Below are 27,925 nucleotides of genomic sequence, written 5' to 3' on the forward strand. Positions count from 1 at the left end.
GTTTTGATAGGCATTTGTGAGGCCTAAAATATCATCTAACAAGTGTATATAAAACACAAAATCAAGACTCTTAAAATACTTAAGAATACCTTTCGCATTAGTTGTTGTTGCACACTCTCTCCGTCTTCTTTAATAAAAACAAGTACCTCAACAACTTTCAGGAATAATTTTAACAAACTTATGATTTTTCTATATTGACAATTTATATAAACAATTATAATTTTAGTTAAAAGTTGAAGAATACCTAAATTGAGAAATTATAGGTCGAACTGTGAAAGAGGGTTCGAACTAGTGAACCACCTTTTCTCGGCTACAGTGTGGAGCGACGGAGGTCACCTGGTCAGGTGACCGGAGGAGAAGGGCAGACTGGCGTAGGGCATCTTGCAATAGCGTAGTGATGTCTTGTCACGGTGGTGGCTTGTAGTTTTTGATTAAATGAGGACCGGCAATTTTGTTTTAAGTGTAACATATGAATAATATTGATATGGTTATCAACACCTAAAATGTTCTGGTTTATTCTCCAAGTTACCCCATCCCTATATATATATATATATACTAGTTTTAGAGCCCGTGTCATACACAGGATCATTCAAATTATAAAATTATAAGTAAAACAAATAATTACATAGCATATATGAAAAAAAATATATATTACATCTATGCTTGTATCTATACAATGTATACATAAATTGATTTTATTTATATCACAAAATGATTATTTTAAATAAACTTAATAAAAAAATGTCCGTGCAAAAACGTACCCGTGAATGCTTCTTTCTATTGAAAAATTCATTCTCGGTGTCATATATTTATAATTGAAAGAATTTTGGTTATGAACCAATTTCAGAAACAACACTTCTCCCACGGTAGTAGTTCTAACCACTCAGCTTAAATACAAAAGAGGCGTTACATTTATTGATATATTTATCAATTTACCATCCATGAAAGGAAAGTAGAACATTAAGTTGTAACAATGAATGTTCTTCAAGAACTATGTTTTTCTGAGCTACACCATGAAAAGATTTTGATAAGTTTCAGAGGACTTCTCAACTTTGTCATAATGACAACATAAAAAATAACATGTTAACCTATTCAATTTTGTGAATATTTTGTTTCTTTTGAGCATAATTTTGCATGACATGCTTCCCATACAACGTTCCGATCACCATTGAAGGAAAAAATTAACGTTGACATAAATATTTCAAGTTTGATAAAAGTTAGAAGCATTGATAGACATAGGGGTAGCATGTCGAAATTGTTCGCAATCTTTTCTTAAATTTTAATAATTGAGGGAAAAATAGTCAATTTACAAAATTCCGAACCTTTTGATTATTTCAAAAAATGCCTTTAAAAAAAATTTGAAAACCGAATCATGTTTAAAATTCTAACTAACAAATTTTGACCTTAATATAGTTAACTTATACCAAACAATCTATTTACCAACTTTTGACCCATAAAATCAAATTTAAGTTCCACCAAAAACCCGAAACAATTTTCATTTGAGAAACATAATTTGTTGTTGATTTTTATAATTCACCAAGTATTTTGAAATATATAGTAAAATAATATGTTAATATTTATATTTATAAAAATATATAGATATTATATATATATATATATATAGTGTAAAAGGAAAGTGAATAATTATTGATTTGTTACATATATTAGGGTATATTAGTTTTGGAGGGAAAAAATTATGAGAATTAACCAAAACATGACAAGTGTCAACATTTATTTTACTTTATTAGAATACTAATTTTAGAGCCCATGTTATACACGTGATAATTCAAATTATAAAATTACAAGTAAAACAAATAATTACATAGCGTATATTAAAAAAATGTATTATATCTATGCTTGTATCTATACTATGTGTACATAAATTGATTTTATTTATATTACAAAATGATTTTTTAAATGAACTTAATAAAAAAATGCCCGTGCAAAAATGTACCCGAGAATGCATCTTTCTATTGAAAAATTCATTCTCGGTGTCATATATGTATAATTGAAAGAATTTTGGTTATGAACCAATTTCGGAAATAAGACCTCTTATACGATAGTAGTTCTAACCACTCAGCCTAAATACAAAAGGAGCGTTACCTTTATTGATATATTTCTCAATTTACCACCAATCAAAGGAAAGTAGAACATTAAATTGTAACGATAAATGTTCTTCAAGAACTATGTTTTTTTGAGCTACACCATGAAAAAGATTTTGATAAGTTTCAGAGAGCTTATCGACTTTTTCATAATGGCAACATAAAAAATAACATGCTAACCCATTCAATTTTGTGAATATTTTGTTTCATTTGAGCATAGTTTTGCATGACATGCTTTCCATACAACGTTCTGATCACCAATGAAAGAAAAATCAGTGTTGACATAAATATTTCAAATTTGATAAAAGTTAAAAGCATTGATAGGTAATCTTTTCTTAAATTTTAATAGTTGAAGGAAAAATAGTCAATTTGTCAAATACAGAACCTTTTGAGTATTTCAAAAAATGCCCTTAAAAATAATTTTAAACCCGAATCATATATAAAATTTTAACTTTAATACTTTTAACATTTTCAAGTCAACACTTTGAATCCATAACAAATTTGACAATAAATCTAGTTTGCATTCTCAAACTTTTAAAAATACTCAAAATTTTTATTTTTGACCCATAACAAATTTTGACCTAAATGCAGTTAACTTGTACCAAACAATCTATTTACCAACTTTTGACCCATAAAATCAAATTTATGTTTCACAACAAACCCGAAACAATTTTCATTCGAGAAACATGATTTGTTTTTGATTTTTGGAATTCATCAAATATTTTGAAATATAAAGTAAAATAATATGTTAACATTCATATTTATAAAAATATATGGATATATAAATATAGTGTAAAAGGAAAGTGAATAATAATTGATCTATTACATATACATTAGTTTTTGAGGGAAAAAATTATGAGAATTAATCAAAAGATGACAAGTGTCTACATTTATTTTATTTTATTAGAATAGGTGTGTGTGTGTGTGTATATATATATTCCATTGTATATTATTGTAACGAACACCTAATGAATAAACTCTCTCCCTTTCTCCTACATCTCTTTCTCACATATTTAGCTATTAGGCTTCTTTCACAGCACGCTATCAGCACGAGTTGCTTTTAGAGAGATCATCATGAGGTATGTCCACGTTATCTAATTAAGTTGTTTTCTTAAAATCTCCTAAAAACAAAACATATTGTATAATCAATACAGTTTTAAATTAAATAGTGGTTTTTATTATGTATAAGTTTTTAATACGCTACAAACTAAGATGTAACCGTCGTAATATAATTAAATCAAGATTTTTTATGGTGTTCATGCATAGGAACATTTTCTTTCAGCACGTTCTTTCTCTTGATATGTGTTTACAATATTTAAAATTATACATATAAAGATAATTATATGTTGTAGTAAGGAGGAATACTCATGAGAAAATAGAAAATAAGTCTGAAGATAAATCTTTGAAATAGAAACAAATCAAAGTTAAGATTAAGAATATATAATATATTAAGTCACAAATTTTCTTGATTATTAGAGATTTGTTTTCGAGCTATATCCAATCTTTTATTTTAAATTGTGTGATCAAAATTTATTTAATTATTTAAATTTAAATATGATACATACTACACATAAATATGTGCTGCTTAATTTAATATGTTGATTTGATATAGTTTTCACATATAAGAATTATATTATAAATGTTTTCTGTTAAAAGACAGACAAATCGAGCTTTAATTACTTATAACGGTCAGAAATTGGAATAGTCGATTAATATCTTGTATTCTAAATTGTCATGTACGGCTTGAAACATTATATTATGAAAGCTACATATTTACGTTACTTAGCAGTACTTTGTTGATCATATTTTTTGACTTTCACGGTTAACCTATGTGCATAATTAACAGGATTTAATATGTTAATTTGTTTTAACCTTATTTTTATTTAGTTTCAGTAGATAGATAAATGATAGAATACAATAATCCTTTATCGTACATTACGTACGCGACACTTCCAACCGTTAGATTTTTAAAACCCAAAATCACAATTACACTCATCTGCTCGTCCCTCTCTCTCAATCCGTCTACACCACCAGTCGCCGACAACAACACACCTCCTTCACCTTCGATCGCCGGCGCCATCAACACTCTTCGTTACCATCATCGTCGTCGACAACGAACTCATCGAAAAAACCCGTTACAGGTTTGTTTAGTTGAATTGAAATTGAGGCCAATTGATCGGTTAATCTTGAAATCGATTCAATTAATCATCAATTTGAAGCTTCAATCGATCAATTTTGAGTTCTGGATGATGGGTTTTTGACATTGAAGTATTGAACGTTTAAAGGTAAAAACGTTTTAGTTGAACGTTTAAAGGTTTAAAGCATATTAGCTGGAATGTATTAGCTGAACGTATTAAAACGTATTATACGTTTGAAATAAGTTTTGATAAACCGTTCTATTAATACATTCTAGTTTGAAATAAAATTGATTTCTTCTTATACGTTTTGATAAAACGTTCTTTTTAATACGTTCTGGTTGAAATAAAAATGATTTTTTTAATACGTTTTGAAGTTTTAATACGTTCTAGCTTCAATCACCTTTTAATACGTTTTGTTGGCATAGGGGGCGGGGGCATCAGAAGTCAACAAAATTATTTGTTTGTTAAAACATATAATATAATTCAACAAACTAAACTTAAATAGATCTCAATTCCATTCATACGTAATCAATCTGCAGAGAGGGAGGAGGGGCTTACAGAGGTTGCAACGGAAGTGGCAGCGACGGAGCTCTGGCGGAAGAGAAGAGGTTAGAAAAGGGGGCGAACACATATATACCTAATTCCATGTGCCAAACGATGACACTTTAATATGTTCTTCAATTTCACACTTAGGGCACACGCTGTAGCTTTGTCCGTTTTGAAGTTATTTACAATTATGCCACCGCGTGAATTAAAATCGACGTTCAAAAAGCTCGCGTACCTAATGTACGATAACCAATTATTGTACGTTAACCTACCCCTTAGTAGATAATAAGGTAAAATCTAGTGAATGTTATTAATATCATATGATCTCAATGAGACATCTAGACAATTGATTGATTTAGTTCCTTTTTTTATAGTTCTATGGTTTTTGAATAAAGTTTATATATTATATTGCAAAATTGTGAAGATAGAATAATAGAAAGAAATTGGTTTCGTTTTATATTTCTCATTAAATTTTATATAGTTTTCATGCATAAAATCTATTACTTATATCTATATTTGAGATATTTTTTTATATGGTTAGAGAAAGAACTTATATTTGTTTCTTAAGCAAATTACTTTTGCTATAATATTTAGTATATGGAATATAGTGATCAATGATTGCATATTCAGTATGATGTTTTTCAAGTTTCATGCTTATAATTCATAAAATACTTTGATTACCTATAAAGTAGTTAAGATTAAATGATTTTAATAAGATACTTTGCTACAAAGTAATTTATAAAATACTTTGCTATCTTAATCTTGCTATAAAATACTTTTAATGTGATTTTTTGAATGTTATCATATACAAGGTGTATATGTGCTGGGTTATACCATGATATATTAATAAATTATTTATATAAGAGCAAAATTTTGTCATATCACTACTTTAATGAAGTATCAATGCATTTAATAAAATACATGAAGTGTCATACTCCCTTAATCTCATTACTGAAGATTATAAAATATTCGTTCGATAACCTCACATGACTCAACATATAATTGCTTCTCCATCGATGTTATGAGAAGATTATTTACGAGAAAAATTGGATAAGACAAATTATCATTTGTCAAACCTCAAATATGCTCCTGAAGTTGCATATCGTTAAACATGTGAAAGGTTTGAAGTGACTTTGTATTCGTGAAAATTATGAATAAACCATAAAACTTGTTTGGTTCTTATCCATTCTTTGAAGTGAATGTGACTATGTATTGATCATAATCATAGTAAGATCAACTATCAGAATTAATAATACTCATGCTAATAATGAGATCGACCACTACAGGTGGCAAAGGGATTGATTATATATGAGAACAAAATGTGGAAAAACAAAAGTGAAATCACATCACTTGAAACGATAATATAAGGTTCTCTCATATTTAACTATTTGCATTAAAGAAACATAATACATATACGATCATAAACCTGAAGTTTATGGATCATGATTATCTAATGGCATGACCGGTTAGACCACACCGAATCAATGATGTGAAATTTATTGAAGAACCAAATGATTCTTTCTAATAATTATACATGTAATATTACTCTCAAAGGGAATTATTTATTTACCAACTAAAGGAGGGTGTGAATCCCTAAATGTTATTGAATGAGAAAAGGATACACATATCCTAACATGATTCCATTTAGTGTTTTAAATCAATGCATCGTCTAAATGGTTATCAATTTCACAACATGAAGTTTGTGTGATTTGTGGCTTAGCTAATGAGATAGCAAGCATAATATTATAGATTTTCATATTTATTTTGGTAAATCACTATTAATAGATGAATTGATTTTGTTAAGACGATCATCAAACGTCTACAATTGGTTGCAATGAGAGCAAAAGTTCATGTTTTATTTAGGTATTTGTCATTTTACATGCATTCACATCGAGCCAACAAGTTATGATACTTCCTCCCCATTGCAATTTGTTTTTTGTCAGTAACCAAGTATCTCTCATCTAATATTTCGTGTGTGTTATATATTGAAATTAATCCACCACAAGACGCAAAGATGAGATCACAAAGGAAGTTGGGAATTTATGTCGGTATTATATATTATCTATGATTTAAGACTTAGAGCTATTAGTGAGATATTTGTTTAGTTTATGGCTCGTTAGTTTTCACTTTTGTGAATCAACATTCCTAACATTAGGGGGAGATATAAAAGCAGTTGAAAAGAAATGAGTATGAACGAATTATCATTAATCCTCAAAGTAAATTACGTGAAAAAATTTCAAATGATAATTCATTGAAAAATTAGTAAATCAATTACTAGACGCGTTCACTGACCTACGTAAGAGTGACTACGTCACATAAATCAACTGCTTATGCTCCAGTTAATATAAGCGTCCTGGGAGGACAACCATACATTAGTAATGACTAGTGAGTCTAGGGCACACTTGAAGCGTGGACATGTCGATTCCAAAAAATAATGATTCATCAAAAATTGGAGCAAGCAATGAAGATGGTCATATCAAGGTACATCAAAATGGTCTACTGAAAGACATTAGACATGATGGTTCTTGAAGAACCTTAGGTACCTGAAAACAAAGAGCTCTCAGTAAATTGTATTATATCATGTCTACAAAGATATATGGAATCGAAATAAAGTCGATGTCATTATACTTATATATATATAATTAGCACTTGAAATGATGATGATAATGACGAGGATCAAGATTTAAGATCTGCCTATGAAGAAAACATATTAATGATTGGCCAAAATTGAAAGACGCAAATAAGGCAGAGTTAAAATTCTCAAGAGAGATGGAAAGTTTTCGGACTAGCAGTCCATACAACTGAAGTTGTAAAATAATGTTGGACACAAGCGGGTCTTTTTATGGCTAATCTTGTGAAAATCAAATTAAGTGATATAAGGCAAAATTGATGGTACAAGAATTTTGCAAAGACCCATGATTAATTATGAGGAGACACATTCTCCAATGGCGAAAGTAATGACTTTCCGATAACTCAATAGTCGAGTAATACAAAGAGAGAATTTATATGTGTCTAATATTGTGATTCAGTTGATACTGAAAGTTTATATGAAAGTCTATTAAGGATTTGAATTATCAAATCATGTAAATTATGTTCTCGGGAACACTATGACTCATGTTGTATACAGATTCATATTTGAATATGTTATGATTATTTTATATGTTAAATATAGCTGAAACTCCTGAAGAGTTCCCAGCATGTGAATGCTTAAAGGTTAATTTACACATATTAAGAATGTAATTCTTGTGCACCAATAAGCATACATAGAAGAAAGTGTACCTAATGATTATCGTATCTTTATTAACAAAGAATGGTACAATATGGGTTTTGATATATGATATCTAAATTGATGTGTCAAATGAGCAAGTTCATGTAGCAAAACTCATGAGGAGTGAATGCACATCAATAATTGGTTAAGATGGAAAGAATTTTGTGATGGATTGAAAACGCCTAAGCATCGGCATGAAAGCATCAATAAATGTTCTACAAGGTTAAGATATTGCATATGGACTAAATAGTCGGATTCAGCGTGGCACGTACAATCAGGAAATATATTGATAAAGAGGGAGATAAATTGGATGTAATTAGCCATACTTCTATAATAAATTTACTCTTAAAAGTTCATATAATCATAGTTTACAGTGATGATGTACACATCATCGAGAGAAACTGCAGAACTTTTAGAAAGGAGAATTTTTGAAATACCTTGACATGATGTGATTATTACTCGACTTGTAGTTCGAGTATATGTGTAATTATATGTTTATCAATCCATCAAAGTGCATTTAAAAGATGTTGAGACATTTTACCAAAGACAAGATTCATTCTTTGAGTATGTTAAAGGATGTCCAACAATGCACTCTAATATTATTTCCTACATGAATATGAACTATTATTAGTTCGGAAATACCACAATTAAATGCATAAGTGTATTATATCGTATTGTTAGCTATATATGATTATTATTTTCTTTATTTATATTTATCGTTGTGTCTAACTAGGATACATCGGAATGGGTTAAAACATATATTTCAGGTATGAAAGATATGTGTTTATATTTTACTAACCCATTAAACAAGTTTTGTTAGTCTTATTATGCAGAGAAACACAACAGGGTATCAATACTATAGTATATGGTTACGAGATGACACAATAGAAGTTTTCACGTGAAGATCATGCAACATTGTTCAACTTAACAATTCGCATGTCAAGGGACGAAGACACAAATGATCGAGTACAAAAGTTTTGAAGCTTTCACAGAAGATCGATGTTTACCATTCTAAAGGATATATAAATCAGGGGGAGACAATACGCGCTGCACTCTTTTTCCCTTAGCTATGGTTTTGTCCCACTGGGTTTTCCTAGCAAGGTTTTTAATGAGGCAGCATCTCCAAGCGTATGAAGTCGATAACCAAGGGGGAGTATTATGAATAATATTGATATGGTTATCAACACCTAAAATTGACTGACTTATTCTCCAAGTTTCCCCATCCCTATATATATATATATATATTCCATTGTATATTATTATAACGGACACCTAATGAATAAACTCTCTCCCTTTTTCCTACATCTCTTTCTCATATATTTAGCTATTAGGCTTCTTTCACAACATAACATATATTATTTAAAAGTTAATGGGTTTTATTGGTTTGGGTTTTACACATTTATTTGGGATTTAGTTGGGTTGAATTTTTGAATTTATTGGGCTTAAAACATATAGGGGTAACATTATTTTTTTTCAAGGGTAACGAAACATGAATACCAACCTAAATTTTTTTTTACACTACCGACGAGAAGTTGAGGGGTAGCGAAGGCTGCCCCTGATAATGCACCCACTGAAAGTGACAACATTCGTAACACTTTAAAGAGCCTTTCGAAAAAGAAAAGTCTTTGGATTAAACTTGTGTAACTAGAGCTACAAATGAAACGAACATTTGGTGAAGTGCTCCGCGAAAAGTCCTTGTTCGTGCCCGATAAATAGAAAGGACCCTTTACTCCATCTTAAAACTAAAAAGTAATTCGACGGTGTTCTAGAGGATCCGGGTACAAAGACAAATGGTAATCTGACAGAACCAATCCAACGCTCCCAATCAATTGGAACCTTCAAGATGAGAATAATGCCGCCGCGGCCTTCACTCTTATTTATTTTAGCAAGCACACTGACACTGGCCTACCTCACCTAACTCCATAAACCTTCATTTTTGTTTCTGCAATCTATCTCTTATCTATCTGGTAAGCTATTTACATTAATCTATCTTCTGGTTATCAAATTCTTACCTGCTTATTAGATAATAATTTGGCCTCATGGGTTTCAATCTTTGCTTTCAGAAAGAATAGAGTTATCAACTGTTATTACGGTTTAATACGTAACACTGTTCATATTCACTATAATTAAGAATGCATTTCTTTACTCTAAATCGGTTGGTCAGTTTTGGTTCGAACCATGGTCCATGGACCCGTGAAATGGCCCGTTTATTTAGCTAATTTACTTATTGTTTAAGATGTGTTGAAGGTAATATTATAACAAAATTTTGAAAGTTTAAAAATAAATCAGCTTTGTTTATTCATCTGTGCTTAAATAGACAAAAAAATATGTAAATTTTGAATTTTAAGATATTTATATAAGAAAATTATTAAACTTCCTTTTTTCGGATTAAAGGATTATTTGTGTGACCTGTTTTTGTTCGCTGCTCGACCCTCCAGCCCCCGAACATGACCCATTTAGCAGCCCTTGTCTAAATTCATGTTCTAACTACGAATCGAATATGGTTTCTTGCTTTTTCTGGTTTTTACCAAATGCAGACCATTATTATTGCAAGTATTTAACTGCCATATCTTGGTTTTGAGCTTACTTTAGCAGGAACATAACTTCTTATGTATTCAGTATATATTATGTACAAGAATATTTAACATTGTTTCTTGAACTGCATTTAATAAACGCATCTGCAATCTACATAATCATCATATAATAAAGAATTATTCTGACGTTGGTTTTCCGTTGCACAGATGGCTTCGACTTTTGCTGGTGTTACTGCAGTTGGATCATTGGCTTCTTCAAACAAGTTATCATCTTCTGCTTCAATAACTTCTAGTCCATTGGGCCGGAGACCGAATCCTGCTCTCAGACGGGCCCCAAAAGCCTCCCAAATCAAATCAGCTGCAAAAGAATTGTACTTTAACAAAGACGGGTCAGCCATAAAGAAGCTGCAAGTGAGTCAACTATAGTTTGTAACATAGTTAAATTCTTATTATATGTTCTAACCATTCAATCGTATTTTTCTGTTTCAGATTGGTGTAAACAAACTTGCAGATCTAGTTGGGGTTACTCTCGGTCCCAAGGGTAGAAATGTCGTTTTAGAAAGCAAATATGGTGCCCCCAAGATTGTGAATGACGGTGTTACCGTTGCTAAAGAGGTGATCTTGATGGCTAAAAATGAATTCTTTAGTGAAAAGATTTAGAATTTAGAAAGATTATTATTTGGTATTCTTATGGTTGACTTGCAGGTTGACTTGGAAGATCCGGTGGAGAATATTGGGGCAAAACTGGTTAGACAAGCGGCTGCTAAGACCAATGACTTGGCGGGAGACGGGACCACAACGTCGGTGGTTCTTGCACAGGGTCTCATTACAGAAGGTGTCAAGGTTGGTTTGTGAATTCTTACTTACTCGAGTTAAGATTGTGACTTTTTGTTGGTTTGTTTTTATGTTTGTGTCTTTGTGAATAATGAAGTTGTTGTTATTAGGTTGTGGCTGCGGGTGCAAATCCTGTTCTTATTACCAGAGGTATTGAGAAGACGACTAAAGCTTTGGTGGCTGAGCTTAAGTTGATCTCAAAAGAGGTAATACTTGTTTTTTCATTTAATAAAAAAGAGTGGAAACGGACATAATATAATAAGACTTGTAAAGTAAAAAAGATGAGAAGAGTACACAAGGAAAAGAAAAGAAAGTTGAAGAAAGAAAAGACAAATGGTTAAGAATTGTGAAAATTACACATTTTGTGCTTTAGGTGTAAGGGCAAAATTGTAATTTTGTAAAAGTTAAGAATTTTTAACACCGGTTAGTTGAAAGGACGCAATGTGTTACAATTTTTTAAATAAAAATAAAGGATGTTTTTATGGTAATTAAAGTGCTAAAAAGAAAGAAAAGAAAGTAAGAATAGAAAATAATAGAGTTGGGAAATTTACGCATTTTGTCCTCCCTTTTGTTATAAGGGCAAAATAGTCATTTAGGAAAAAACTAACATAATTTTTAAAACCGGTTATTGAAAGTAAGGAAAGGAATAAAAAAGTAAAACAAAGAAGGAAAAAACTAGAAAATAAAAGAATTGTGAAAATTACACATTTTGTCCCTCAGTTGTAAGGTCAGAATAGTCATCTTGTAAAATATTAACAGAACTTTAACACCAGCAGAAAGTACATAATGCGTAACATTTAAAAATGAACAATGGTTTCAGAAATTTGTTAAGGAACTTGCAAGTTGTTATAAACAATATAACATCAAGGAAGAAAACCACAAGACTTTATATGGACAATACAATTTCTTTAATCATGGTTATTTAAAATTGTTTTGTAGGTGGAAGATAGTGAACTCGTTGATGTGGCGGCAGTTAGTGCCGGTAACAACTATGAAGTTGGAAATATGATAGCCGAAGCCATAAGTAAAGTAGGACGAAAGGGTGTAGTAACCCTTGAAGAAGGAAAAAGTGCTGAAAACAGTCTTTATGTTGTTGAAGGCATGCAATTTGAGCGCGGTTACATCTCACCTTACTTTGTAACTGATAGTGAGAAAATGGTTGCCGAATATGAAAACTGCAAGGTAAATAAACGATTTTTATAATGTAAAATTTGAGGAATATCGTGTAACTTAAAAATCTATTTGCAGTTATTATTGGTGGACAAGAAAGTAACAAATGCAAGAGATCTTATTAGTGTGTTGGAAGATGCTATTAAGAATGGATACCCGATACTCATAATAGCGGAGGATATTGAACAAGAAGCTTTAGCAACACTTGTTGTGAACAAGCTTCGAGGTTCATTAAAGATTGCTGCACTTAAAGCTCCCGGTTTTGGGGAGAGAAAAAGCCAGTATCTTGATGACATTGCTATCTTAACTGGAGGTAATTTGATTTTTTGCTTTCAAATTTTCACAAATATATAGTGATTTCTATGTTTCTTGTGACTTTGATCACTTTGTGATGGGTCAGGTTCAGGTGACTGGTCAATATGGTTACTGGTTAAAAGGGTAGGGGTGTGCATGGGTTTGTTTGGGTTGGTTTTGGGCTAAAACCAAACCAAAAACAAAATGTCGGTCCTTTGAGTTTTTGAAAACCATTTGGTTTTGGTTTTTCTGTTTGGGTTCGGTTTTGCTATTTGGGCTTGAAAATTTTGGTCCATAAAAGAAAATTGGCCCAAACTAATGCAATTGGGTCTAAATATATTTGTTAACTAATAATTATTTGATTATTATTTGTTTAGTTCTTGTAAATTGCTTAACATTCAAAATTAAAACTTAACATCTATACATTTGATTCGGTTCGTTTTTATTAATTACATGCAAAACGGAAACAAAACTACGTAAACATAATGCTTAACCCATTTGGACCCTTGTTAACAAGTTTGATAATAGTTGCTTGTTTGACCCATTGACTAATATTAGTTGACCTGGATGAACCCATATACAATTTTATCTTTGTCCAAATGCGAGCTATATTTACCACCTATAAGGCTATAGTATTAATAGATTTTTTACAAATATAGGAACTGTTATTAGAGATGAGGTGGGGATTACCTTAGACAAAGCTGACAGTTCTGTCTTGGGGCATGCTGCCAAGGTCGTTCTCTCCAAGGATTATACTACAATGGTTGGTGACGGGAGCACTCAAGAAGCGGTTGAAAAACGCGTGGCGCAAATTCGAAACCTTATCGAGGTCAAAATCCATGACCACAACATATTTTTCAACTTGCACATGTTTAATTGGTTATTGAATTTCCATTATTATTTATATTACTTTAAACATTTATTTATATTACTTTAAACAGATAGCCGAGCAAGATTACGAGAAGGAAAAACTTAATGAGAGAATTGCAAAGCTCTCAGGTGGTGTTGCTGTCATTCAAGTCGGAGCACAAACTGAAACCGAGCTGAAGGAGAAGAAACTTAGAGTCGAAGATGCTCTTAATGCTACAAAGGTGAGTTCTCATCGTATATAATTATACTTATACTTATTTGTTTTAATTGTTCTGAATATATGACAAGTGTACAATGCTATTGGTTTGCAGGCGGCTGTTGATGAAGGTATTGTTGTTGGCGGTGGATGCACTCTGTTGAGGCTTGCTTCTAAAGTTGATGCTATTAAGGAGACGCTTGATAATGAAGAAGAAAAAGTATTTATTTATTTATTATTATTTTTTTTATCTTTTGTTGTTTTGGTACTTAATTTTTTGATGAAATTGTCAAATTGTAGGTTGGGGCCGATATTGTTAAGAGGGCTTTGAGTTACCCTCTTAAATTGATTGCAAAGAACGCAGGTGTTAATGGAAGTGTTGTTAGTGAAAAGGTTTTGGCCAATGATAACCCTAGATTCGGATACAATGCTGCAACTGATAAATATGAAGATTTAATGACAGCTGGAATCATCGATCCAACTAAGGTGTGTTAACGATCAAGTTGTGTGTTGTTATCATCAACGTTTGGATTCATATGTTGGGATGAAATTTCAGGTGGTGAGATGTTGCTTGGAGCATGCTTCATCAGTGGCGAAAACATTCTTGATGTCGGATTGCGTTGTCGTAGAGATTAAGGAGCCTGAGCCGGTCCCTGTTGGAAACCCAATGGATAATTCTGGTATGTAATTGTTGTGAAATGTTTTTGTTGTGTTTTGGTAGATTTAGTTTGCTAATTTTATGTTGATATTGTGTTTTCAGGTTATGGATACTAAGAGAGTCAAATGTGGAATTAATAATAAGATTGGATTTTTGGAAATTACATGTAGGTAATCCTGTGGTTTAGATTAGATCTTCAGGGTGCGGCTAAACATGTATGAATTATGATGATGATTCATGATTTATTTCGAGTATAAATGAAAAAAAAATATTTATCTCTGTTATTGTGTTTTGTAAATCTGTTTTGTATTTTTGTGGTGGAAATTGTGCTGGAATACAACCTTTGTCTGTCTGATATGTGTTTTTATTGAAGCGTCATTGACTTATGACGTCTAATCGACGTTTTAAAATCCTAAGTGAATGACTCGTTTTAAAGTCGTGTAAGTATATGATTTGTGTAACTTATCTATTATTAAAACAAGTCAAATGGGGTAACGGGTTGATAGGTTGTAAATGAGTTGTAATTGAGAGAAAATAATGGGTTGGCAGAGAGCAAATTCGTTTAACTAAAATCGTTAAAACAACTCTAACGCAAACTGTTTTATTAGATGTGTTGTACGCAGACTATTTTATTAGATGTGTTGTACATGAGAAAAACAGTTTTCATGTTGGGCTTATGTATGTCGTGATTCGAATAATGTCAATGTAAAAGATCTCTACCTGAACCAAAATAAAGCCATGCCATGTTGAGGTCCCAAAATGAATTACAGGAAAGCTTAAACAAATTAAAGTCATAATTTTACACATTAGTATTGAATTTGATACAAAAGTTATAAAAAGTGGGTTGGCGGAGAGCAAATTCGTTTAACTAACATCGTTAAACAACTCTAACGCAGACTGTTTTATTAGATGTGCTGTACATGAGCAAAACTGTTTTGGTTTATGTCATGATTCGGATAATGCCAATGTAAAAGATAAAGCTTAACCAAATTAAAGTCATAATTTTACACAATAGTATTAAATTTGATACAAGTTGTAGTTCTTCCTACATTAAAAATCCAGACCCTGATGATATATATGTAACCATCACTATTGTCATATTCTGTGAAAGTTCCCATCATGGAGATTTACTACAAATATATATACATGCTGAGATTCATCAAACTTCAGATGGAGGCGAACCGGAAGCCCTTGTTCGGGAATAAGCATGGGCGCGTATTTGATTTTTTCATCGGGTACCAACAACTCCCATCTGAAATTGGTGACGATGTTATGAAGGAACATAAGTACTTCCAATCGGGGACAATTCTTTCCCCAAACACATCCTAGGCCCCCCTCCGAATGGCACAAATGTGAATGGCGGTGGCCCTGAACCTTCAAATCTTGATGGATCAAACCGTGTCGGATCTTTAAAGTTAGTCTTGTCCTTATGTGTCCATGCAGCACTCCAATATAGCTGCAAAGTTTAGGGTCTAAAAGTTGCTAGTTTGACAACAATACTGACACAAGTATGATTACGACTAAGAGGGCGCTTGTTAATGGAATTGAAAATTTCGAATACCAAGTCTTAATGTGCTCGGTTCACAAAATTTTGTGAGTTAGAATCTTAATTTCATGTTTTTATATGTTAATTCCTTTGAAAAAAAAAATTAGAAACCAGACACCCAAAATTTACCTTCCATCCTTTGGGTATGGTATAACCCACATATTCGATATCCGCCAGTGCCTCTCTAAATGCTCCGATGGTGGGCGGATTTAGTCTCATGACTTCAGATACAACATTCCAGGAGTATTTCATTTTCTGCATATCCTCCCATTTAAGCAACTCACCCGTTTCTTTCGCCTTCAAAATCTCCAATTGCTCTGCAAACAATTCTGTCATTTGTCACCCGACAACGTATATAAGAATCACAATAATAAATGAACATAACTGACCTTTCAACACCTTGTCATAAACATCAGGGTGTTCACCGAGTCTCTTCACAATCAATGTTATAGTAATAGTGGATGTGTCATAACCAGCAACTAGTAGTATCAAGATATTATTTGTGATCTGTCTCGGTTAAATACCTGCCATTTTCGTCCGAAGATGTAAGCAAATGTGACAAGAGATCTTGTGTAGATGATGCCTTTCCTTGTGCTAGTTCCACTCTTCTTGCTTTGATAATCGTCATGAGTTCGGTCCTAACCGCGGTTGCTGCCTTCTTGGCGCTGTAAAATCGTGTACCGGGGAAGTCTATAGGTATGCCGACGGTGCCTTTTAAGAAAATGTTGAACAAGGAACCAAGTTTTACAATGTGGTTTGGCTCCTCGAGGCTCATGAATAAACGGCAAGCAACCTCAAAGGCGTATAACTTAACGGTTTGGTGTACTTTGACCTCTTCCTTTCCTTAGGATACGGATAAACAACATAACTTATGATGAATTAATGTTTGTGTGATTTTAGTTTGTAAATGTCAATAAGGGTTTCACAAGATCTCATATATATTTCATTTGAAAGGAGTAAAGGACTATTAATACATCCTCTTAAATGATTGTTAAATATGGCTTCATTGATCAAAAAATCTCATGAACGATAGACTTTTTCTTGCATTTGTAGACATTTTGTTCAAAATTTATAAATAGGCAATTCGCTACAACAGTGATCTAAGAATATTCTTTTGAGTTTGTTGGCGTGACAAGCGAATTTGGCTTTGAGTTTGCTGGTCAAACGAGCAAACTTCACATTTTGTTTTTATCTAAGTTTGCTTATTAAGCTAGCAAGCTAACTTAAAAAAACACGTACTCAGAGTTTCCTAGCTAGAGTACGCTGATGGGTGTACCAAAGTGACTATTCGTACAACCCTTTTTTTTAAATGTCGGGATTAAGTACTCCCCACATCTTTAAAACATACTCCAAGTGGTTTAGAAACGACACTGCAGGTATGTCTAGTTTTTTATTTTCGGTCCTTTCCTAAACATCTTACTTGCAAACCTTTTTTTTTTTTTTCTTACTGTTAGCTATAAGGTTTTTTATTAGCAAATTAATCTCAAAACTTCACTACCTCGCCAGTAAATTTCGATATGGCGACGGGTAACGACGTCCACAGTGGCCGCATAGTGATTAGCAAATACATCAGGACCAAGATACGATAACATCATCTTCCTCAACCACTTAGCTTCATCACCATGAGTTGTAATCAAAGACTTGCCAAAAAGCTTCCTTAACTGATACGGCCACCACACCGCCATCAGCTTAGTCTCGTTCCCAAACAAGAACTTGTTACCAGCAGGACCACACAGCACTGCCACACGGTTGCCAAACAACGACGTCTTGAACACTAGCGGACTCCCGTGTTTCTCAACCCGTTCTTGATCGAATCTCTCTGGAACTCCATCTAATCCCGCACGAAGCAGTGACAAAGATTCTCCTAGGATCGGCCATCCGAAGCTTCCAGGTGGAAGGTTGACTTTGTTTCTTCCAGAGTGCTTGAGGTTCGTGTAAACAATCCAAAGAAGGATGATGATTGCTAGAAGTTGAATCACGATTTGTGTGTGAGACTGAATTAATATCAGAAGATGATCCATGGACAAGTTAAAGTCTTCATAGGTGACGGGTTAGGTGATGAAAAAATTACAGTAATAATTAACCAACAAAATATTGATATATTATAGTCTTCTTAGTGGCAAAACTCGATGATACTCGTTGTAGCCGCCATGTTAGAAACCATTTAAAAAATATTCAAACAAAGCGTTACGTATAAAAATTCAATTTTCTAAAAAATGTCGAATGAAAAGGTTATGGACGTTTTAAAATGACGGGAGACACAACTACATAAACAGATATTTGTCACCGATTTTTGTTACGAAAAAAATTGGTAGCAATTTTCCTACGGATTAGCCAGGGACGCATTTTGCTACGACTTTGCCATGAATATTCCGCTGCAAGAAAAAAATCCGTAGCAAACTTGAGAAAATAAGTATTGTAGAAATAACTTAATGAAATCGGTAGCAAAATCCATAACAACTTGAGAAAGTAAGTATTACAAAAATTATTTTATAAAATCGGTAGCAAAATCCGTAGCAAACTTGAGAAAATAAGTATTATAAATGAAATTCTAAAATGGGTAGCAAAATCAATAGCAAACTTGAGAAAATAAGTATCATAAAAATGATTTCAAAAAAACTGGTAGCAAAAATCCGTAGCAAAAAAAGAAAATTAATATTTAAAACTTAATAACATAAAGTTTAGTAAAATTCGTAGCAAATTTGAGAAAATAAAAATATTTAAAAAATATTAATATAAAATTCATTACAAAATGGTAGGAAAAGAAAACAAATTTAAAACTAATTTTCCGTAATTTGTAACTAGCAAAATAACAAACACTTTTGTCAACAACTATTATTGTAAACTTGCGTTTGAAAACCTTAATACAAGTTGACATGCATAGTGATAAGGTGATAAGAAAAATAGTTCAGGCCGCTTTAAAAAAAATATATATCATTTCTACCTTAACTCCATAACGAACAAAAACCAGTAATTCAATAATAGAAAAAACTAATGTACATAAATAGCCATTTGATGTGGATTTTTGCTACGGAAAAATCGGTCACGATTTTTGCTACGATTAGCTACGGATTAGCTAGGGAGTTGTAGAATTTATTGGACCGAACCTGCAAAAGAAAACTTCACCCAGCCAGGATAGTATAGTTGTTAATGCGCGCACTATTAGTATAGCAGCAATTCACCATGAAGTGTTCAGAAGTTTCCGGGTAGGAGCTGCATAAGCCGCAATTCACATCAGTCATCCTAGTGCCACATTTAACCAGAGCTATCCTTGTAGGGATGCGATCTAAGACTAAAAGAACTCTTCAAATAAAACAATTAATTAATTTATGCCTAACTTTTGAAATAAATTTATAATATCCCACGCATAATTATCAATTTGCCAACTAAAGCTTTTGACCAAGAAACTACCTTAATTATTTTTCACAATCTTTCCGAAACCAAATATCCCTATCCTCTGTTACGAGGAGGAAGTTCGATATTAAAACACAAATTCTTTCTAGCTCCTGTATATTTTGCTGTCAAGTCCCAGATCGATAATCAAACACGAACTAAACGACTAACTCTCATTTATATTAATCATAAAATATAACTCAAAAAACTGATTACATACTCTCAAACCCTAACTCAGTTTGACTCTTGATAAACCCTAACTTGGTTACATCAACTTCTCTTTTTCTAATAACTAACCATAACTCGGCTTATATAGACTAACAAAACTTGCTAGCCAAGACATTACCAAATATATAAAACCTTAATAATTCTTGGGTTGGGCTTTACACTTGGGGCAAACAACAATTGTGCCAACAATCACCCCCCCCCCCCCAATTGTTGTATCCGACTCACCCAACTCACCCCCTAATTTCCTACTCGAAATTGGCGGATCTTTAACTTCACGCTTGTCATCATTCTCTTGATTCTCCCGAGGCTTTTCTTGATCTCTTGCAATGTTCTTTGGGCTCCACTTAGCTTGAAGTAACACTTGCTTCGTTTGATCATTAGACACCTTCCTTTGGGCTTGAATCTCTTCCTTGACCACGCGTTTAGTTTCTTGAACACTCTTCTTTGTACTTTGAATTTTGGAACTTGGATCTTTGATTGGAATCTGACTCGTAACCAGCTTGTATTCTTTCAGTCCAACACTTTGAAGATCCCGACCTGCAAAATTCTTCATTCCAATGATGGTTCGTTTACCAGGACTTGTTATCTTGAGGCTAATCTTGTACAATCGGTCCTTGGTCCTTGTCACCTTCATCAAAAGCTTACCTGTATCATCTTTAACGGTTAGCAAATCATGTTTCATGTGAATCTCGCATCCACCTTCTGTTGCTTGACCAAGACTTATGATATTGCACTGTAAGCTCGGGATGCAGTAAACATCGGTCAACAGGCGCTGCTCCCCCGTTTTTTCTTCAATTAACACTGACCCTTTTCCCCGAATATCAATACAAGATTCATCTCCGAACTTCACCGTTCCCGTTTCTTGTTCATTCAATTCATAAAAGTACGCTTTATTACCCGTCATGTGATTCGATGCTCCGTTGTCGAGATACCAAACATCTTTCTCCATCGGCTCGGTTTCGAAACGCTTTGGAATCACACCGTCTTAATTTAGTAAAACCGTCTTTTGATTACCTTTAATCATAAATAAAGATGGATCAAAATCATCAACTTTGTTCAAATTAGATTTTTCCTTTTTCTTCATACGTTATGGGCACATAGTCGCAAAGTGAGCAAACTCATCACAACGGTAACACTGAACTTGTGATCTATCATTTCTTCCCCTTTGACGATCATTGGTTCTTTGTCCCTTATGACTTGACCCACGATCTTGACTACCTCGGTTTTCGCAACCATCTTGGTCCTCATCGTCTCGGTCTTGACCTCCGGTTTCACGGCCTCTTCCACGCCCTTGTGAACTCGACCAACCCTTACCTCGGCTACCGGATTGATCATACGAATTGCCTTTGTAACTACCTTCCAATCGATTGAAAAGTAACTGACCTTGTGAATTTGAAGCTCGTTCTCTCCCTCTTAGACGTTCTTCAAATGCCTTAAGTCTTCCAATAGCATCTTCAAACATCAAACTATTGAGATCTACACTTTGCTCGATTGAGGCTACGAGTTGGAAATATTTATCTAGAACCGCATCCAGTAACTTCTTCACCAAGACATCTTGCTCGAACATGTGACCTAGACTTGTTGCCTTTGAAACCATACTTGTTATTTTTCTTGCAAACTCGTCAACAGTCTCTTTTTCCGCCATCTTGAGTTTCTCAAATTCACTTTTCAACGTTAGTATTCGAGCCTTTTGAACTCACTCGGCCCCAACATACCGTGCTTTCAAAGCCGTCCATATATCTCGGGCATTCTTGTAATGAGAAATCTGAAGAAGAATATCACCATCCACCACTTGAAACAAAAACGATCTTGCTGGTTTATTCTTCTTCGCATCAATAACCGCACCTTCTTCTGGTTGAACAACTTCCCATAGGGATCATCCAATATTGCTTCCACTACAATCGCCATGTGATGTAGTTAGTTCCATTCAACTTTGGAACCTGTAGCGATATCCCCCCACTCGCTTTGGGTTGGATTACCGGTCTTTCTTCGTCACCTGCCATTGACGTCGAACCCCTTTGCTCCACTTCTTTGAAACAAATACAAGCCAATCAATTCCGAACAACTTTTCAGAACCGAATCTGCTTGCCCACAAAATAAATCTAACCTTGGTTAAAACCTAACTCGTTTAACCGGTGTAATAAAACAAACTTTGAATCAAACCTTCTCGCTCAACCCAAATAAAATACCCAGCAAGAATGATTAAACCGACTTGTTTAACCAAATAAAAACCCAAGTTGTTTTAACCAAGAAAACAAAAAGATAAACCAGCTTGTGTAATTCTTTTCTTGAATTCGTTGTCACCAAAGCACTTGTATCTTGATTTCCTAGTTGATTCTTTACTTTCTTTCCTTTTATTGTTTTCTTGAATCCCTTGTTAAAGAAAGCTCAACTGCTACTTTTCTTCATCTTGAATTGCAAGAAAAACCACAAAAGTCAATTAAATACAAACAAGCCTGACATGCACCTTGGATTGCGAGGAAACCACTTCTTCTTTTTTTTTTTCTTATTTATTTAATCGTAAAGACAATTAAATATCACAAACAATTTTCAATCAAAACTGTTTCGTGCCGAACACTCAAACCTATTGTTTCTGACTTGCCGCACGAATCTACTAGATGCACCTCTTTAACAGTACCGCGCCGCTGCTCCGACGTATCCGTACCGCCGACTCAGGTCCGACTGACCAGCTTTAACAAATAGACTCCGATTCGGAAAAAACAACTTGGTTCCGATATGCGAGATTGATGGCTCCTCCTCAAGCCACCGCTCGCCGCCAACCGATTATCGATTTCTTGAACTTGGCTCTGATACTAATTCAAGTCCCAGACCGATAATCAAATACGAACTAAATGACTAACTCTCGTTTATATTAATCAAAAAATATAACTCAAAAAACTGATTACAAACTCTCAAACCCTAACTCGGTTTGACTCTTAATGAACCCTAACTTGGTTACATCAACTTATATTTTTCTAATGTCTAACCATAACTCGGCTTATATAAACTAACCAAACTTGCTAGCTAAGACATTACCAAATATATAAAACCCTAATAATTCTTAGGTTGGGCTTTACACTTGGGCCAAACAACAATTTGCCAACACTCTGTTGTTGTATTTGGCTGCCTTTTTCAGTTGCACGTCCGATCCATCACGCCGTCGAAAGCTTTCCTTGATTAGCAGAACATATTTTTTGGATTCTAGAGCAAACAAGTTTGGATAAGTTCTTGCAATGAGTTGTTTCCAACCCAAACAAACTGTTAAGCAGCGATCTTTGAAATTCAAGTTTAGGTTTGGATGGATTTTTCTAGACCATGTTTGCTTTTCCATGTACCACCTAGGACATTTCCAAGGCCCATTATGTAAAGCCGAGATTGTTTTGACTCAAACGGGAGATCGGTTGCCTTTGAAAGAGGTTTACTATTTAGCTAGTAGGGCCGTGTTAGCGCCATGAAGGCTACCTACACCAAGACTGCCCCGATCCTTGTCTCGAATAATTTTCTGGCAAGCAACCCAACTTATTTACTGCTGTGTTTCGTTGTCACCTCCCCATAAAAATCTTTATCGTTTACTTTCCAGCAATTTTAAAGTTTTAATTGACGCCTTGAAAAGTAAAAAGTAGCATGTGCCCAACTACCTGACACCTATATATTTATTTAGTGTAAGTCTCTTCGAAAGATATTTCACTTTCCATTTGGACATAATGGAATCAAACCTGTCTAGAATGGGCTGGCAATTCCTTTTGAGATTCATGTTTGCTCCAACCGGTAATTCAAGATACGGAAGCGTCAATTACATCCTTTACAATTTAACACTCGAGCTTTACATTTCAACTCTACAGCATATAGGCTACTACTGTTGACTGCAAATGATATGACTAAGTGTAGTAAAGGGCATTCACTAACTTTTACTTAAAAACACGTAATGTTTTAACTTAAAAAACAATAATTATTTAATTTTATATATTTCTTTTATAAAAATGACAATGAAGTATTATGATTGGTTATGTTTATAAATGATCACATGGAACCCCTTGCTCGTTACTGCACTAGCGCCCAAGGGGGGGCATTTCCTTGTTTGACGCCCTCTACTTGGATAGGTGTAATGATTTAACCTTAATTTAGTGATGATATGGCATGAAGTGACATCCCACCACATCTCATCACTCTTGGTCCAATTGTTATTAAATAGAACTTTGTTTGAATAAAAATAGAAGCCATAATCCATATCTGTTTTATAAAAAGTATGAAATTGAATAATTATTTACATGATATTAGCATTTTCTTCTAATTATGCCTTCTTTTTATGATATGTAGCATGATTTGATGCACTAAAGATATTGTAAACAACAATAATTTTTTACTGAAAATGATTAACATTATAATGTAAGTTAAAACAGATAAAGTAGTTTTTTTTTCTTTTTAAGATTTACCGTACCATAGTACATTAATATAATCAATTACCTAATTTGCAATCGTCCTGGCGAACCATTACAATGTACCTCCTCGATTTTATGCAAAGATTAATCAAACGTGATGAGGATGGAGACGAATCGGAAGCCCTTTTACGGGTGTAGCCATGGGATCATATTCGATTTTCTCATCAGGTATCAACAAGTCCCATTTGAAATTGGTGACGATGTTGTGAAGAAACGCAAGTATTTCCAACCGGGAAAACTCTTTACCTAAACACATCCTAGGACCCCCTCCGAACGGCACATATGTGAATGGAGTTGGTCCTGCGCCTTCAAATCTTGATGGATCAAATCGTGTCACATCCTCAAAGTTTGCCTCATCCTTATGTGTTGATGCAGCACTCCAGTAGATCTAATATTGTTCCAATATGAATGCATGTATTATATTTTCATTTGAAGCATGCATTGTTTACTAAAATAACTTGTATAAAATTTGTTACCTTCCATCCTTTGGGGATGGTATAACCCGCATACTCGATATCCACTAGAGCCTCTCTAAAGGCTCCGGTGGTAGGTGGATTTAGTCTCATGACTTCTGATACAACATTCCAAGAATATCTCATCTTTTGTATGTCATCCCATTTTAGCAATTCTCCGGCTTCTTTTGCCTTGGAAATCTCTAATTGCTCTGAAAAATTGTGGCATTCGTCATTAAAAACCGATCTAAAAACATGCCCTAGTATCGTGGATTAGAGGACATAACTAACCTTTCAGCACTTTGTCATAAACATCAGGGCGTTCACCGAGACTCTTGATGAGCAAAGTGATAGTAACAGTGGAGGTGTCATGACCAGCAAAGAGTAGTAACAATATGTTGTTTGCGATATCTTTTTCGGTTAGATATCTGCCATTTTCATCTGAAGACGTAAGCAAATGTGACAAGAGGTCTTGTGAAGATGATGTCTTTCCTTCTTCCAGTTCCACTCTTCTTTCTTTGATGATAATCATGAGTTCCTTCCTAATGGCTGCGGCTGCTTTATTTGCGCTATAAAACCGTGTCCCTGGGAGGTTTATTGGTAGCTCGAGGATGCCTTTCATGAAAACGTTAAATAAGGATCCAAGTTTTGCAATGTGGCTTGGTTCCTCCAGGCTCATGAATAAACGGCAAGCAAGATCGAAGGTGTATAACTTAACGGTTTGGAATACCTTCACCTCTTTCTTGCCTTCATACATAACATTGAAAAACAACACTACTATTAACTTATAGGGACAATTTGTGTGATTTCATTGTGGAAATTCTGAAATGAAGCAAATTGCCATAAAACAGAGACTAATTTCAAATATACACAAATTTTCTGACATGACTTTTCTCTGTGTTACCACTTACCATCTCCTCCATGGTTATGCTTAAAGAAATCATTAGTTTCCCTCAATGAATACCACTCAAAAGCAATCCGAGGTAAAAGTCTCTTAGAACACTAGGTGTAAGTAAAAGTTTTGGGGTTTCAAGCAGCCATGATATAGATCAAACGGCTGTTTTGACTAAAAAGTTTTAAAGCTTGAACGTCAATGGTTAGAACATTCGTCCAGATTTTGGCTGAACGGCTGTTCTAACCAATAATAATCAGCACAGTTGTCCATATGTTGTTCAAATGGTTGTTTTAACCAAAGATTTTCAAGTTCGACTTTTTTTTTTGTCAAAAAGGTCGGCCGAGTGCTTTGTGGAAGGCCGTTATATGTAGGGCTGTCACTTTTACCTGAAACCCAACCTGAGAAAACACGAACCCAAACCCGAACCCGAACTAACCCGACCTGAAAAACCCGAACCCGAAAAAAGACTATCCCGAACACGAATCGAAGTAATTCGGGTTGGTTCTTGGTTTGATTTATAAGTTTTGGGTCAACCCGAAAATCTGAATAAACTTTTATTTGTTTTGAAATTAAATATATTTTTAGATATAATATGCTAAGTTATAGACACTAAAGTTATTAGAATTTGGCTTTAATTGGCTGTGTCATTCCAACAATTATGGATCGCTTATTTATTGTTAACTTATATTTTCCATTTATTACTAATAACAACCGTAATTGAACAATTGATCATGCCCGATTGAAGACGAATATGGTTCGAGTTAGATTTACGCTTCTTTTGAATTGCTTTATCAAGTTATGCTGGTTTATTATTCGATTATTTTGTTACAAGTAGAATAAATATTTTGTTTTAATTTTAGCATTGTAGTTTAAAAAAAAATCAAGGATACTCGAAACCCGATTAACCTAACCCGAACCCGAAAACCCGTGAGAGATTTGTGTTGGGTTTCTGGTCAAGATTTAAAATTTTAAAACCCAAAGAACTCGACTCGAAAAACCCAAAACTCAAAAAACGAACCCGAAAAACACCTCTACTTATATGAAGTATAAATCAAATGGGGTAGTGTTGCTCAAACAAAATGCAAAAGAAAATAAATTATCAAGCATAGATCTGTATTGACTTATCCGCAAAGAGTGGATGCGAACGTGGATACTGGATCGCCAAAGTTATATTTCTATTGAATAATAATTCTTTTTAGTTGTAGTTGGTATAGTAAAATCAGAAGTGTTTAAATTTATTTCTAGATGTAACGAACTCAAAATGATAAATATTGATTTAAAAATTAATTATATATATATATATATATATTAATTTTAAAATACAAAGTATTGTTTGAAAAAAAAAATCAACAAGATATATCGGAAAAGGAAAAGAATTAATCAAAATTTGTTTAGTTTAGATTGAAATATCGATCTATATATAAGTTCAAGGTTGGGTTTAAATCCTACAAGTTATTTTGTTGTAGTTAAGAGTATGCTAGTTTGCCGTTAAACTATATAGTTGGATTAATACCTTGCCAATGAGCTTCAATATGGCGACGGGTGACGACGTCCATGGTGGACGCATAGTGTGTGGCGAAAGCGTTGGGACCAAGATACGATAACAACATCTTCCTCATCCACTTAGCTTCATCGCCACGAGTTGTAATCAAGGACCTGCCGAAAAGCTTGCTCACGGGCAACGGCCACCACACCGCCACCAGTTTGTTCTCATTCCCAAACAGGAACTTGTTACCCGCAGGACCACACAACACGGCCATACGTTCGCCAAGCAACGACGTCTTAAACACTAGAGGGTTGCCGTGTTTCTCAACTCGTTCTTGAATAAATCTCTCCGGAACTCCCTCCCAATATGCACGTAGCAGCGCGAGAGTTTCTCCGAGAAGCGGCCGTCCGAAGCTTCCCGGCGGAAGATTAATGTTGGTTTTGCGATATTTTTGGTAAATATTCAAGAAAAGGTATAACACGATGATTAGGAGAACCGGTAATAGAATTTGTATCATTATTTGTGTCGGTAAAGATGTGGACAAGTGAAAGTGCTCGTCTATACTTATTATACACACGATTACACGCGTTACACAACAGAAGCCAAGTCCTAAACGCATTGTAGTTGAATAAAAACATTTAATAGTACTTGTTATAAAATATTTGATTTATTGGGTAAAGTTAAAATACAAAGGACAATAAAAATAAGAAGGGTTAGAAGGAATCTAATCCATTGATTTTATATTTAAATAGTGGAGATTAATTTAAGAAAATAAATTGATAAAAATGGCATAAAGGTAATAACTCATTTTTGTTAACTTTCTCTTTCCACATGCAAGACACATGTCAATTCTCCCACAATTTTAAAACGTCCATA

General features: G+C 33.8%; 2 protein-coding genes and 1 pseudogene across 3 annotated transcripts; 1 reads left to right on the top strand and 2 right to left on the bottom strand.

Moving 5' to 3' along the window:
* The first annotated feature begins 10,795 nt into the window (after positions 1-10,795).
* On the top strand, positions 10,796-14,892 carry LOC143631164 (ruBisCO large subunit-binding protein subunit beta, chloroplastic-like). Its single transcript, XM_077100009.1, has 12 exons — positions 10,796-10,999; positions 11,078-11,203; positions 11,294-11,431; positions 11,533-11,628; positions 12,362-12,604; positions 12,671-12,905; positions 13,546-13,715; positions 13,828-13,977; positions 14,068-14,172; positions 14,253-14,438; positions 14,509-14,632; positions 14,713-14,892. Exons 1-12 carry the CDS (start codon positions 10,796-10,798, stop codon positions 14,724-14,726), a joined length of 1,791 nt encoding a protein of 596 aa, XP_076956124.1. The 3' UTR covers positions 14,727-14,892.
* A 768-nt stretch (positions 14,893-15,660) lies between these two features.
* Positions 15,661-18,177, bottom strand: LOC143631126 (beta-amyrin 28-monooxygenase-like; annotated as a pseudogene). Its single transcript, XR_013153296.1, has 5 exons — positions 17,655-18,177; positions 16,546-16,999; positions 16,286-16,473; positions 15,757-16,066; positions 15,661-15,675 (listed from the first exon to the last, which is right to left on the bottom strand). The product of XR_013153296.1 is annotated as a beta-amyrin 28-monooxygenase-like (transcript).
* A 6,117-nt stretch (positions 18,178-24,294) lies between these two features.
* On the bottom strand, positions 24,295-27,623 carry LOC143631144 (beta-amyrin 28-monooxygenase-like). Its single transcript, XM_077099991.1, has 4 exons — positions 27,077-27,623; positions 24,960-25,415; positions 24,693-24,880; positions 24,295-24,604 (listed from the first exon to the last, which is right to left on the bottom strand). The coding sequence occupies exons 1-4, from the start codon at positions 27,564-27,566 to the stop codon at positions 24,305-24,307; spliced, it is 1,434 nt and encodes a 477-aa protein (XP_076956106.1). The 5' UTR covers positions 27,567-27,623; the 3' UTR covers positions 24,295-24,304.
* Between the last annotated feature and the right edge of the window lie 302 nt (positions 27,624-27,925).

The sequence above is a fragment of the Bidens hawaiensis genome, unplaced genomic scaffold (assembly GCF_021521415.1).
Source record: "Bidens hawaiensis isolate Kalapana, Puna unplaced genomic scaffold, B.hawaiensis_p1.1 tig00005944_1, whole genome shotgun sequence".
Lineage (NCBI taxonomy): Eukaryota > Viridiplantae > Streptophyta > Magnoliopsida > Asterales > Asteraceae > Bidens > Bidens hawaiensis.

Excerpts from the sequence above, each read along its gene's own strand:
- LOC143631144 (XM_077099991.1), bottom strand. The coding sequence starts at position 27,566 with ATGATACAAATTCTATTACCGGTTCTCCTAATCATCGTGTTATACCTT. Across the intron at positions 25,416-27,076 it reads TATTGAAGCTCATTGGCAAG|GCAAGAAAGAGGTGAAGGTA; the intron begins GTATTAATCCAA and ends TTATGTATGAAG. Across the intron at positions 24,605-24,692 it reads CCATCCCCAAAGGATGGAAG|ATCTACTGGAGTGCTGCATC; the intron begins GTAACAAATTTT and ends GAACAATATTAG.
- LOC143631164 (XM_077100009.1), top strand. The coding sequence starts at position 10,796 with ATGGCTTCGACTTTTGCTGGTGTTACTGCAGTTGGATCATTGGCTTCT. Across the intron at positions 11,204-11,293 it reads GTGTTACCGTTGCTAAAGAG|GTTGACTTGGAAGATCCGGT; the intron begins GTGATCTTGATG and ends GTTGACTTGCAG. Across the intron at positions 14,173-14,252 it reads TTGATAATGAAGAAGAAAAA|GTTGGGGCCGATATTGTTAA; the intron begins GTATTTATTTAT and ends GTCAAATTGTAG.